The 13,592-nt window shown below is 43.2% G+C and overlaps 1 protein-coding gene across 8 annotated transcripts in view; it reads left to right on the plus strand.

Annotated features, from left to right (window-relative positions):
• als2b (alsin Rho guanine nucleotide exchange factor ALS2 b) overlaps nucleotides 1-13,592 on the plus strand; it is a 150,771-nt gene that overhangs the window by 111,427 nt on the left and 25,752 nt on the right. For 7 of the 8 annotated variants that reach the window (XM_087988788.1, XM_087988787.1, XM_087988790.1 and 4 more), the window contains 7 exons: nucleotides 2,530-2,658; nucleotides 4,591-4,661; nucleotides 6,506-6,572; nucleotides 7,994-8,193; nucleotides 9,107-9,172; nucleotides 10,444-10,542; nucleotides 12,158-12,322. In XM_087988788.1, the coding sequence (XP_087844914.1) occupies nucleotides 2,530-2,658; nucleotides 4,591-4,661; nucleotides 6,506-6,572; nucleotides 7,994-8,193; nucleotides 9,107-9,172; nucleotides 10,444-10,542; nucleotides 12,158-12,322 (797 nt within the window). The remainder of the gene's footprint in view (nucleotides 1-2,529; nucleotides 2,659-4,590; nucleotides 4,662-6,505; nucleotides 6,573-7,993; nucleotides 8,194-9,106; nucleotides 9,173-10,443; nucleotides 10,543-12,157; nucleotides 12,323-13,592) is intronic. The other variant, XM_087988791.1, reaches the window with a different exon arrangement.

Consider the following 13,592-nt stretch of genomic DNA (forward strand, 5'->3'; position numbering starts at 1 on the left):
ATTATAAATAAAGATAAACAATCATTGATCGATCTCCCCGCTAGTTCAAACTGTTAGCCAATTATAAACTCCCCTTCTACATTCTCTTACTCACGCACGTTGTAGACAGAGCGACATTGGGAAGGCAGTTCCTGGTCCCAATCCACAGGGTTTGCTGACCTGATCCTTTAGCTGATCAGAACACTACTACTTGACCTTCCTTCTCCACGTACTTCAATTTTTTTTCCAAGACGTTCCAGTGACTGGTTCACACTTATAAGGGTCTCTAGCTTTTTAAATAAAAAGCCACAGCTTAGAGTAATTGATGAGGGGAAGTAAACTGGCTGTGTTCGGGCTTGAGATGCTTTTAATGCAGAGCAAACAAGCTCCTTTCATTCCAGAGTTACAATGGCTTTTACCCGAAACATTCACACTCTGGGCTGTTCAGCTACTTGGAAACTAATCATATAGTTATTGGCAGGCATGGGGCTTTTGTCATCAGAACTGGTCACTTGTCCACAGACCAATCAGTTACTTGCTTCTAGTCGAAGTTCCATTCATTTACAGCCCCTGGGGGCAGCTCACCCCAGTGTTTGAACCAACAGCTGTGAAAAGAACGCTTACACTGTCAATAACTTTCTTTAAAGAAAATGTAGTAATCCTTACTCTTAAAACAATCCTTTTCCCATTTCAGTGCGTAATAAAAAATAAAGAGACATTAAAACGTTATAGTCTTTACAATGTAGTGTACATGGATTTTCAGAAGGCATTTGATAAGGTCTAGGGACGAGTGTGAGCAAGGATGGAAAATTGATTAGATAAATAGAGGAAAAAAGGCATAAATTGGTCATTTTCAGGTTGACAAGATGTGAAGAGTGGACTGCTATGGGAATTGGGGCTGGGCCCTCAACTACTTACAAACTATCAGTGGCTTGAATGAAGAGACTAAACATTATGATTTTGCTAATCATGATGGTAGATGGGGAATGTAAGCTATGGAGCATCTATAAAGAAATCTTGATAGGTTAAGCAAGTGGTCAAATGTTTGGCAAAGTATAATATAATAGAATATGAACTTGTCTACTTTGACAGTAAGAATGAAAAAGAAGCATATATAATTTAAATGGAGAATGATTGCATTCCCCCTGTAGTAAAGGGTGTCCTGGTTTGTGGATTACAAAAGTTTAATCTGCAGGTACAGTAGGTGATTAAGAAGGGAAATGGATACTGGGGTGTTTGTTGTAAAGGGAATGTAAAGTAGAAGGAGAGAAGTTGTGCTAGTTGTATTGGGTATTGGTCTGACCGCATTGTGAGAACTATGTACAATTTTGGGCTCCGTATTTAAGAAATAATTGTATTAGAAGCAGTTCAGAAAAGATGGTCTCAGCTGATTCGTAGGTTGAAAGAGTTATCTTATGAGAAAAGGTTGGGCCTTTACCCATTGGCGTTTAAAGAATGAGAGGTGATCTTACTGAAAAATATAAGATTTTGGTGACTTGATACATCTCCTTGTGAGAGAAGCTAGTCCTGGGGACAGTTTACAAATTAGGGGCTTCCCATTTAAGAAAAAGATGAGGATTTTTGTTTCCTCCTGGAATGCAGATGAGAAATAGTTTTCTGAGGGTCCGGAGTCTGTAGAATTCCCTTTCCAAATGGAGGCAGAGTTAGGTTCTTGACTAACAAGGGAGTCAGTGGGATTTGGGTAAAGACTGTAGAGTTGAAGCTATAATCAGAGCACATGATCTTATGAGATGAAGGGGAATGTTTGACAAGCCACAGGGCCTACTCCTCCCATTTTGAATATTAATAGTCTATTTTCACATGTGATGCTACTATAAATTTACAATCAATTGTTGAGCTTGTAATCTGGCTCTCATGCTTGCTCAAAGTGACACATTCATATGCAAGCACCTGTTCCTTAAAAACAGGAGTATGTTCAAGCCTTTTGCCCCATTTGAATTAACCAGAGGCTGGAAGAGTCTGTGGTTCCCCACTGTTTTCTGTATGGCAATGCCTCTGCCAGGCAAAGTCTGCCTGCCAACCAATCAGTAGCCTTTTTCACTTGTATTGTCTATGGTTGTGACTGATTTAAATTTGGCCGCCTTGCATTTGTTCTGATGACAATGAAAAGCTTTGGCAGCATGTCTTTTTTAACTAGATTCACATTCTGAATTACCAACTCTAACCAAGACAGTGTGCTTATGGAGACACTCGATTTCATTTGATCCTGGTGCTTGGGAGCAAGATGGATAATAACACTAAATGATGTTGGGATGGCTTGAAGGTAGATTTATGACCACTGATATAGTTCAGTTTCGTTGGGAAGTCACAGGAGACAGTGTTGATCTGTATTGGTGAGTGATGGTTCTGGATTAGTGGTGCTGGAAGAGCACAGCAGTTCAGGCAGCATCCAAGGAGCTTCGAAATCGACATTTCGGGCAAAAGCACCTTGGTGAGTGATGGTGTCAGTCCATCTCTGGGGCAGGGCTAGGTTTACTGCTGGTGTTAACCCTGATTGCAGTTACATCAGTTTGTTCTCTTTCCACCAAGGATTCACTGAGGAAGCCAGAGCGACGCCTCATATGTGAGAGCAGCAACAGGGCACTCACACTGCAACATGCTGGCAGATTCTCCATTAATTGGTTTATCCTCTTCAATGATGCACTAGTCCACGCTCAGGTGAGTCCAAATGATGGGATACGGAAGAGGGCAGATTGGTCACTAACCCCGTTAGGTTTTAGGGATTTGTGACAATAGTTACCAAAAATAGAGAGTTGACCATACATAAGGAGTTTTCAGACAGTTTATTAAGTTTAAGAAACAAAAATTTTAAATATGATCAGGCAGAAATGTATATGAGCCATAATGGATTGAAGTAGAAACAGCATCCTTTTCTTTAGTTCAAAGACTGCTTGGGTCATCTTCCTCTTCTCCTCACTCACCTTCAAACTGAGGGAGGCAGTTGAATGGCGAGCACTGTATCTCTAAACAGGACTGCCCTGTCACACCCTGCATTGATTGTATTGTCTGATTATTGGGGCTTGCAATCAACAGTGTACCAATCACTTGCTGAATCCTTTTAACCGAGTTCCAGAAAGCTATTCATGACTTCAGAGTAACAACTGTCCTCTTACCTACCTTCATCAGAAGGTTATTTTCGTCTCTTGTTTGTGAAAACAAAACTTTTATTTTCCTGAACACTTTTATTTTCCTGAACATAATGCCTGATAATTCTTTGTCAATTTATGAAACATAATGACCTCAGTGATATTTAGTGTCACCTACTTTTGTCTATTAGAAATTGTTTATGCTTGGGGGAAGGCAAGTATTCACTACAACAGGAGTTGCAGAAGATCACATGATACGCAGGAAATGCTGCTTTAAAGGGACCCCAATTTCTAGCTTGATCACCATCAAATTCTGTTCTAATGGTTTTCTTTGGTTCCTTTTTACTCCAAGGAATATTATGTACTTTTTCTGTTTGTGGCTTCTTGCTATTTTAGAACTAAATAATTAATTCCTACCTCCCCAGTTTCACTCTGTCATTAATCAAAGTGTGGAATGTGTATTTGTACTGGCCTGCAGTACTCCCCATGATTGGGTGAGCTTTGGATGGATATTCTCTTGGCTCACCCCTGTAAGGATCACGAACACCAATATGTCAAGGGCAATTAGGGATCAGCAACAAACACCAGCCTTGCTAGAGACACCCACATCCTGTGAAAGATTATAATAATCTTAGCCTTGGTCTCAACAGGCAAACCGGTGCAGAGACCAATCAACCTTTTCATTTTTATTCTCTAAATTCATATTCACTTTTTGAGATATCGTGATGATTTGTAAATAAAATGTTCATAACTATGCAGTTTGATTGTTCATATTTTATTTTGTTGGAATATAAATGAATAATTCATGACATGCTTGTATTTGCTTGGTTTCTTTGTATCTTTGTCACAATTGTGCACCTGCGATCATAATGATTTTTCAATAAAGCAATACTGTATCCAACTATTTCAGGTTGAGCTGTAAGTACTGGCCTTGCCAGTGACGTCAGCTTCCTGTGAATGAATCCTAAAAATAAAAGCACTTTCTTGAATCTGTAACAGTGCCTCTGCGCAAACTGAGAATGCAAGTTTCAATCTCTGGCTCATTTATTAATGAATTTACCGCTCTTCAACTCAATGCCTCACAGACAGTTTGGAATCTGTGAGCACTCTCAAATTTAAAATATATCGACAAAGATTTTACAGAAAGATCCTCCACTAAAAATGTCACCTGCAAAGCTGTTTGTTCCGGTGACCTTTTTGCCAATTGGGTGAATTAGATTATTTTTATTTTAACAGGCAATGTTGCATTCCAATATTTAACCTAAGTGATGGACTGGCAGTAAGACCAGCTGAGTACATTAAACTAAGCAACCCTCCCACAAAGTCTTTCAAGTGAAACTATTGCTCTGTTGCATTGTACCTGGACATGCTCGTCCATTATTCCCTCCACAGCTACTAGCTGTTTTCTGCTACTAACTTATCAGTGTGTTCGAAGTTGAAGATTCCTGTGTGAAATCATTCATTTCTTGTCCAAATTTTCATTTCTCCCATTCTCTTTCTCCAGTTTTCGACGCACCACATATTTCCTCTCGTGACACTTTGGGTAGAGCCTCACATTGAAGAAGGCAGCAACCCGTGAGTATCAGAAGTGATTTGTTCACCACGAGTGGAAGGTTAGTTATAATGCTGACCACCTTGGGGAGAAGTGCTGTTTCTCTTGCTGATCTCTTGAAGCACTCATCTCCTATTTTGCAGCACAAGGACTGAGGGAAGGGTAGACTTTTACTGTTGGCACATCTTTCACCTGCTCCAAAATTGATTGGGTTGGAAGGACTGAAATATTTGAAACTCACTTGTGAAAAAAAAAATAGAAATTGAATTCTAACCCTTTTTTTGAAAATCTGAAGCTAGTTCTGGATACAGTGCTGCATTTCACTTGGGTGTTTGGGCTCCTGTGGCAACAAACATGCTACAGTCTGGATCCATGAATAGTGATGGTAGAGAATTGAACCTTTTACATGTCACATAACTGACCAGGAATCTCTCTCTCACTGCCTGCCTTTGACATGTGAGGGATTCCCAGGTTGCTCATCAACTTGTTTGGACACATTACAAGCAAACCCTCCTTGGGCGTGAAGTCCTTGATGATGATCAAGCCCAAAGCTGCCGGCGCGGAGGTTGAGACCTATCCACTGTATTACAAGACTTCTGGTCACACTGTAGCCCCTCTAATGCTAGAGAGACTGAGAGAGAGACTGAGAGAGAGACTGAGAGAGAGACTGAGAGAGAGACTGAGAGAGAGACTGAGAGAGAGAGAGACTCCAGTCCCTTGGCCTCCATCAAGACCAGGAAATGGAGAAGTGGACTATCACTTCAGTAACTACTTTACATCCTGTTATTTTGGGAAAACTACTGGTCCTGCTCATCAGTGGTACAGCACTTTGATGCGCTAGAGAGTGACTAGGTGCAGGTGATCACTCTTAGAATGGCTGCTGGTGTAGCCTGTGAGATACTTTGTTTTCTTTCACTGGTGCCTCTGATCTTTTTATTTCTCTCTGTTTTCCATGCCTGGTCTATCTCATAGAGTCATAGAGATGTATAGCACAGAAACAGACCCTTCAGTTTAACTCATCCATGCCGAACGGATATCCCAACCCAATCTCGTTCCAATTGCCAGCACCTGGCCTATATCCTTCTAAAACCTTCCTATTGATATACCCATTCAGATGGTTTTTAAATGTTGCAATTGTACCAGCCTCCTTCACTTTCTCTGGTTGCTCATTCCATACATACACCACCCTCTGCATGGGAAAAGTTGCCCCTTAGGCCCCTTTTATATCTTTTCCCTCTCACTCTAAATCTATGTCCTCTAGTTGTAGACTCCCCCACTCCAGGGAAAAGACTTTGTCTATTTATCCTATCCATGCTCTTCGTAATTTTACAAACATTTGTAAGGTCACCCCTCAGCCTCCGACACTGCAAGGAAAACAGCCCCAGCCTGTTCAACCTCCCCCTATAGCTCCAATCTCCCAATCCTAGCAACGTCCTTGTAAATCTTTTCTGAACCCTTTCAAGTTTTGCAACATCTTTCCGATGGGAAGATAACCAGAACTGCACGCAATATTCCAAATGTCGCCTACCAATGTCCTGTACAGCTGCAACATGACCTTCCAACTCCTATACTCAGTACTCTGACCAATAAAGGAAAGCATACCAAACACCACCTTCATTATCCTATCGACCTGCGACTCTACTTTCAAGGAGCTATGAACCTGCGCTCCAAGGTCTCTTTGTTTAATAACATTTTGTTTAGTAACTATCTGCCTGTGCCTTTTTCAGTTCCTCTGTCTGTCTGTCTCTGCCTCCATTGTGTGATTGTATTCCATTTCTGACCTTACTCTTGCCTCTCTGCAGTTGTCACACACCTGTGTGCCCCCTGCCCCTCCCTCTCTCACATGTCTACTCTCTGTCTCCTGCAGGAATTCCCTGAAAATAACCACAGCTGAAGAACAGTTCATCCTCACTGCGGTGTCACCTCAGGAGAAGGTAGGGTCAGTGGCTGGCAAATACATTGGAGCTCATTGTTGTTCAAGGGAGGCAGATGTTGTAGTCAGGGCCGTGGTGACTTTGGGCAGCAGTTAGCTGACTCCACTTTTTCTGCCCATGATTCTGAGAGTGAACAGTCTGTTGGCTCTGAGACAACACTGATAGTCAACCTTGATGTGCATTTGAGTCATAGAACAACAGTGGACAAACCAGCTTTTTGCTCCAAATGTGGAGACCAGCTGGGAGGGAAGGGTAAACTTGCTGGAAACATAAGTGCAGGAGTAGGCCACTCAATCCTTCGAGCCTACGCCACCATTCAGTATGATCATGGTCCAACATGCAATTTCATGTTTCCCATTACCACTTTCTCTCCAATACCTCTTGATCCCTTAGCTGCAAGGGCTATGTGCAGCTCCCTCTTGAATATATCCAACAAACTGGCCCAACAGCTTCCTGTGGGACAGAATTCCACAGGTTCACAACTGAGTGAAGAAATCCCTCCTCATCTCAGTCCTGAATGGCTTACCCCCTATTCTTAGACTGTGACTTCTAGTTTCTAGACTTCCCCAACATTGGGAACATTATTCCTGCATCCAGCCTGTCCAGTCCTATCAGGATTTTATGTTTTTGAGATCCCCTTCCCTCATTCTTCTAAATTCCAACAAATACAAGCACCGTCCATCCAGTCCTGCCTCATATCAGTCCTGCCATCCCAGGAATCAACGTGGGGAACCTTTGCTGGATTCCCTCGGTAGCAAGAATGTTGTTCCTCCGACTAGGAGACCAAAACTGCACACAATACACAGGGTGTGGCCTCACCAAGGCCCTGTATAACTGCAGCAAGACATCCTTACTCTGATACTCAAATCCTCTTGATTTCTGTAATGCTGTCCTTTCAATTTAAAACACAAATTAAGTTTTGAGCCCTTCATTCTGAGCTTGATTTAATGCCAGTATGTTCGTTAAAGAATGGCAGTCAAATCTAGTGTCATAGCTGTCCTTCTGTCAATGCCACTGTTCTAAGAACTGCTTAGTCCCCGTCACAGGAGCAGCGCTGCCTCTCAACCGCTGTATTTCAAGTAGGATACAGCTGCACCCATTTGTGGCAGAGAGCAATAGGTGATCGGTATATCTCATATCTTCATGGGCAGGAGTTATAAAGTACATAGGCATCATTTGTTGATGTTTAAAACTCAGTGATTGAAATGATTCTTTCTTCAGACAATGAGTCTTATTGCTGTCCCGCAGTTAATCTGTACAATGCATTTTGCAATATCTCTGAATCCCTTCCTCTATATTATAGGTCTGACCAAATGATTGCTAGGGTCCAGCAGTGACGTCCTACAGACCTGCTAGACAAGGTCTCCTCTAGTCCTCGTGCATTATGAAGTGCTGACTGTCTCGCTGTGATCCCATTTCAGACCAAATGGTTAAGAGCAATTAACCAAGCTGTGGACCAGGCACTGAGTGGTGCTGAGGACTACCTGCCCCCTGGACCAGGGAATGCCACACGATCAGAACCCCCAGTCTCGCGTACGGCCAGTTACACCTTCTACAAGGACCCACGACTGAAGGAGGCAATTTACGAGGGTCGCTGGTTGGCTGGAAAACCACACGGCAAGTGAGTGTTTATTTTGTACAAACAGTGAAGGTTGAACACACTGAGAGGATGAGGATTTCACATGCGCGCACACGTGACCAGTTGGCAGGGATCGGCATTACACACACGACCAGTTGGCTGAAGTTGGACATGTGTACACAGAGTCATGAAGGCATCAGTGTTTAATCAGCAGAAATAAAAGGCAGGTTTTGAGTATGGTCACTCCTGTTTCCATGGTGACTCCTCCTTCAACATTTTTGAAATCTCTGTATCATGCCAACAATGTACCCCTCTAAGCTCCACACATCCAAGAGTAATGCTGATGCTGCAGGCATGCCCTGCCAGAAACCCCGTGGGAGGAAATCACTTTTGTGATGCTTCTTAAACCTGGAATACTCTTATCAATTGACAAGGAGCTGGAAGGTGAAAGTGTCAATGGACACAATGCTCAAAGATTTAGCACCCTCTGGAAAGGAGGTTAGCCAATGGTTGGGGCCCAGGAACTGTCAGACGGACTGATTGTTCGAAATCAAATGAAGGCCAATGGGGAAACCTGCAAGTACGATGTGCCCCTGGGGAGTAGAGGCAAGAGAGGGTTTTTATTGGGGGGTGCAGCGTGTGGTAAGGGAAAGAGCGGGTTATGGGGGGGTGGTGGTATGTAGAAGGGGTGTAGAGTGATGATCACTGTATGATTTGGCAGGATGGATTGATGGGTGTGGGCAAAATGAGACCGATGAACACTGGTTAGGATGTGGGTGAGTACACACAGACCTGCATAGAAATGTGGAAAGGTGTGAACACATTGGGTATGGTAAGGTGGACATAGCAGTTGTTTGGATGAGGGTAGGAATTGTAACATCTGTTGTGAAGATGGTGGGTCTCATACTTTCAACTTGATTCTCAGTATCTTCTGACCTGTGTTTCCCAATCCTAGGGGTGTGCTGCAGTGGCCTGATGGGAGAATGTACACTGGTGACTTCAGAAATGGGTTAGAGGATGGGTAAGTATCGAAGTTGAGTCAAAATAGAAATCTCTGATCTGAGCTCCACTGGGTTGGTTGACTTTCCCTAGGATGAGAAATATGGCTGAGAGGTGGAAGGAGGTGAAAATCGGCTGGAGCTGCTTTTGCTGACTATCTCTAGCGCCTCCTGTGGGAAAAGCATACCCCTGTGGATAATGGGTCAGAACAGACTTGTCTGCACTTAAATATCCTGTCAATACCCTGGTTCTTCTTTTATCCATGACAAGTGGCCATACGGGTATCAGTTCTGACCAGTGGCAGCATGTTCCAGTGACTCAAGTCTGTAACCCAGGTTTGCGATTTCAGTCCAGTTCTGAGGGAACACGCCACTAAAGGGGGTGTCATCTTTGGATAAAACCTTCTACTGTAACAGGAAGATGCTACGGGTCTCATGGTGAAATTTTAAGAGCAACAAGGGACCTTCCTTGATATCCTTGCCGATAACTACCATTCAATCAACGTAACTGGAACGTATCTGGTGGCTCTTCTCATTGCTGTCTATTTGACCTTGTTTTGGGTAGATTGACAACTGGTGTTGCCTACATTGCATCTGTGACAATAGTTTATTGGCCAGGAAGAGCTCTGGAAGTCTCCATGGATGCAAAAGGCACTATAGCAATTCAAGTCCTACCTCCTTTTGCTTTGGGTGAGGGAACACAAGGGGCTGGAACCCGTGGAGCCTCACATGTCTTTGTGAGAAGACAGCAGTGTCCAATCGGCTGGTGCAATTCAGGGTATCTTGTTTCACAGGTAACGTGGATTTGTTCCAAGTGACCACTGTCACTGGGTAATGATACTGTAGACCTGAGCCTTGTGTTCCCTTGAACGTAAGAAATAAGAGCAGAGTAGGCCACACAGCCCCTCAAGCCTGCTCCGACATTCAGTAAGATCACGTCTGAAATTATTTGTATTCCCTATTAACCCTCAACTCCCTTGTAGTTTGGGCAAAATGTTATGGATATGTCTTGAATATAAGCTGGGTTCAAGCCTGATAATTCAGATATGATTGCCCAAAATATTTTAAAATATCAATTTGGCAAACATCAAATACCAGGAAAGCAGAGCTTAGCCCCACAGAAGAAAGAAGACACTGTTACTTTGCTGTCATGAGTCAGCCCTTGTGAATGGAACAGTTTTTATCTGTGTTCTGATTACTTCATCGAGTTGTGGTTTATTTCTTCTTTGGAGGACAAACACCTTCTGGTAGACGTGTATGTGGGCTGTTAAAGATTTTAATTTCTCCTTCACAGGTATGGAGAGTACATCTTACCCAACAAAGCGATGAAGAAAAACGATCACTATCAAGGCCACTGGAGAGAAGGCAAGATGCAAGGCCATGGAATCTACAAGTACGGTCAGGTCTCACTTCAGCTATCTGTTGCCTTTTGGAATCTCAAAATTTGCTGATTTTGAGAAGGTGGTTTGCTGTCCTGATGTGGTCTGCTTGTTGCTTTTGTGAGGCTCTGTGCTCCTGATTTATGCCCATTAGCTGATTTCATGGTAGAGCCATTCTGATGGACAGCTTTTTTGTGGAGAAAGTGAGGTCTGCAGATGCTGGAGATCAAAGTTGAAACTTTATTGCTGGAACAGCACAGCAGGTCAGGCAGCATCCAGGGAACAGGAGATTCGACGTTTCGGGCACAGGCCCTTCTTCAGGAATGAGCAGAGAGTGTTCAGCAGGAGAAGATAAAAGGTAGGGAGGAGGGACTTGGAGGAGGGGCGTTGGAAATGTGATAGGTGGAAAGAGGTCAAGGTGAGGGTGATAGGTCGGAGTAGGATGGAGGCGGAGAGGTCAAGAAGAAGACTGCAACTTGTTTTAGTTAGATATGTGTGCCGCCTCTCCCCCCCCCCCCCCCCCCCACCCTCCCAATTATACAGTTGCATCTCACTTCAACACCACCACTGACCATAGTTTGTGAGTATGTTCGACAATAATGGATTGTCCCTGATTCAGGAGATGGCGCGGTGATCAAAGCAAGGTGGTAAAGGAATTTAATGGAGTACATATCAAGAAACTATTTCCACTCGTAGGAGAACCCAGAACAAAGAGTTTGAATTCTACAATTATACTTTGTTTCAGAACATTAGGAAGTGATTTCTTATATGTAGAATATGTGAAATTTGGAACTCTCTTCCCCAGAGGCTATGGATGCTGGGTTATTGAAACGTTAAGACTTGAGTTTGATCGCTTTAATGGGTATCTGAGAACATAGGACAAAGGTCGGTAAATGAAGTTGCGTTAAATATCAGTCATGATCTAATTGAATAGCAGAATAAACCGGAGGGGCTGAATAACCACCTCCTGCTTCTGCGTTCCCGGGTTGTCTAGGGTTTATATCACACTTTTCACAACCACCAGCCAGTGAAGTACTTTTGAAGTGTAACCATTGTTGTAGTGTGCTCCCCACAGCAATGTCCTACTGGCAGTGTCATAATGGTCAGAGAATGTTGTCCTAGTGTTGATTAAGGAATCAATATTGATCAGTACATTAAGGATAGCTCCCCAGCTCTTCCTCAAGTAGTGGCAGATGGGAACTTTTTTATAAATCCCATCTGCCTCTTAGATTAAGCATCTCATCCAAAGAACAGCACCTCTGGTGGTGCAGCTGTCCCTCAGTATTGCATTGGAGTATCAGTCTTGACTTTTGTACTGAAGCCCCAGAGTGCGACTGGTACCCAGAACTAAGAGTCTGAGGTGACAGTGGTGCTAACTGAGCCACAGTGAAGAGTATTTCCTACTCTGGTTAGCTTGATGCACAAAAATTAGGAACACACTTTATAATAAACTTTAAAAATGTCAGAGCTGCAAACCAATAGCTTGGTGTCCATTAAATTCTGTAATAATCCTTTATACTCAATGAAGAGTACAACAGGGGCCTAAAGCCACCTTCTGATCAACTGGCTACATGTTATATGATACAATAAGACTGACTAATCTCCTTTTCTGTCTCCCCTCCTCGACAGATATGCCACAGGAGAGGTGTATGAAGGCTGTTTCCAAGACAACATGCGCCATGGTCACGGCTTACTCCGCAGTGGCAAATTGACATCGTCTTCCCCCAGCATGTTCATCGGACAATGGGCACAGGACAAAAAAATGGGCTATGGTGTGTTTGATGACATCACTAGGTAATACAATGTTATTTGGAACATAAGTGCCTTCTGTAAGACAGTAATGTGAATGATAATATATTTATGGGCTTCCATGTTCATGGTTCATTCGCTGTGATCTACAATGTGCAGTTGAAATTCTGACCTGTAACATTTCCTCTGTTGCGAAGTATGGTTTGGAACTAAAGGATTTGTAGCCCCTTAGCATTAAAGATCCAACTGGCTGTGGTTCTAAAAAGTCTAAGTTGTATTTGGTCATGGCAATATAATCTAAAGCATGGGTCATATAGTACCATGAAACCAAGTATGAAGAATCTTGCTTCAGTAGGTCAGTCCATCTCGGTTGATGGTGAGAATGTTAAATTTATGGTGTTAAGGAAATGAGGCATCTGTAAGGACAGGACTGATAGGACTTGGTTAGCATAATGACAGCAGATGTTTGGATGAAATTATGGAAGCTGGTCCTGGGGAGCTTTGCGTTTCTTGAGTCTGGAGGTGACAAGCAAAGATGAGGGCTTTGTTAGCAGATGGATTTTATTGGAAGTGGAGAGGTAATTGATATTATAAAAGTGGTTGTAGTGTAATCATGATTGAGTGTACATTCCTGGAAAAACAATTTGATAACAACCAGTTAATCTGATTTGGTGCTGACAGTAGGAAGATAAATATTACTCCATACACAGGAGAATTCCCCTGCTCTTTTTATGGATCCATTGGATCATTTATACCAGGTTAAAGAGGCCGACAAGACCTCAGATTAACACGTCGGCTGAAAAGCAGTGGGCACGTTTTAATGATCATGGCCGCAATGCTGTTCACCAGCTGGAGAGCTGGTAACCTCACTGCTGCCACTTCTGGGGCTCGGTGGGATTAAGTCTCACATAGGAGTCTTGCTGGCTGCCCCAGACTTTCCTGGTAAAACGACTGCCAGTCAGTCAGAGGCAGGCAGCTTTGCAGTGCCAACATTACCAGTTGAAGCGGTAGCCTCTGCCACTGCTTCTGTGGGGCCGTCATGAGGGATAGTTGCAGGAGCCCTTGGACCAAAGCAAGGATGGCAGTCAGGGTTACCCCAATGAAGGGTGGGATTTCAAGGGGACAGTGGGAGTGGAGTTGGTACTAGTGTCATGTCAAGGATGGGGGTTGATTTTCCATGGGTCACTGAGTGGATTTGAGGCAGAGATAGATAAGTTCTTTATTAGTAAGTGGACCAAGGGTTACAGGGAAAAGGCAGGAGAATGAGGTTGAGAATCATAATAGCCACGATCAAATAGTGGAGCATATCTGATGG

Source organism: Chiloscyllium plagiosum, unplaced genomic scaffold, assembly GCF_037043375.1.
Source record: "Chiloscyllium plagiosum isolate Xiang-an unplaced genomic scaffold, Cpla_swu_hap1 HiC_scaffold_7, whole genome shotgun sequence".
Classification (NCBI taxonomy): domain Eukaryota; kingdom Metazoa; phylum Chordata; class Chondrichthyes; order Orectolobiformes; family Hemiscylliidae; genus Chiloscyllium; species Chiloscyllium plagiosum.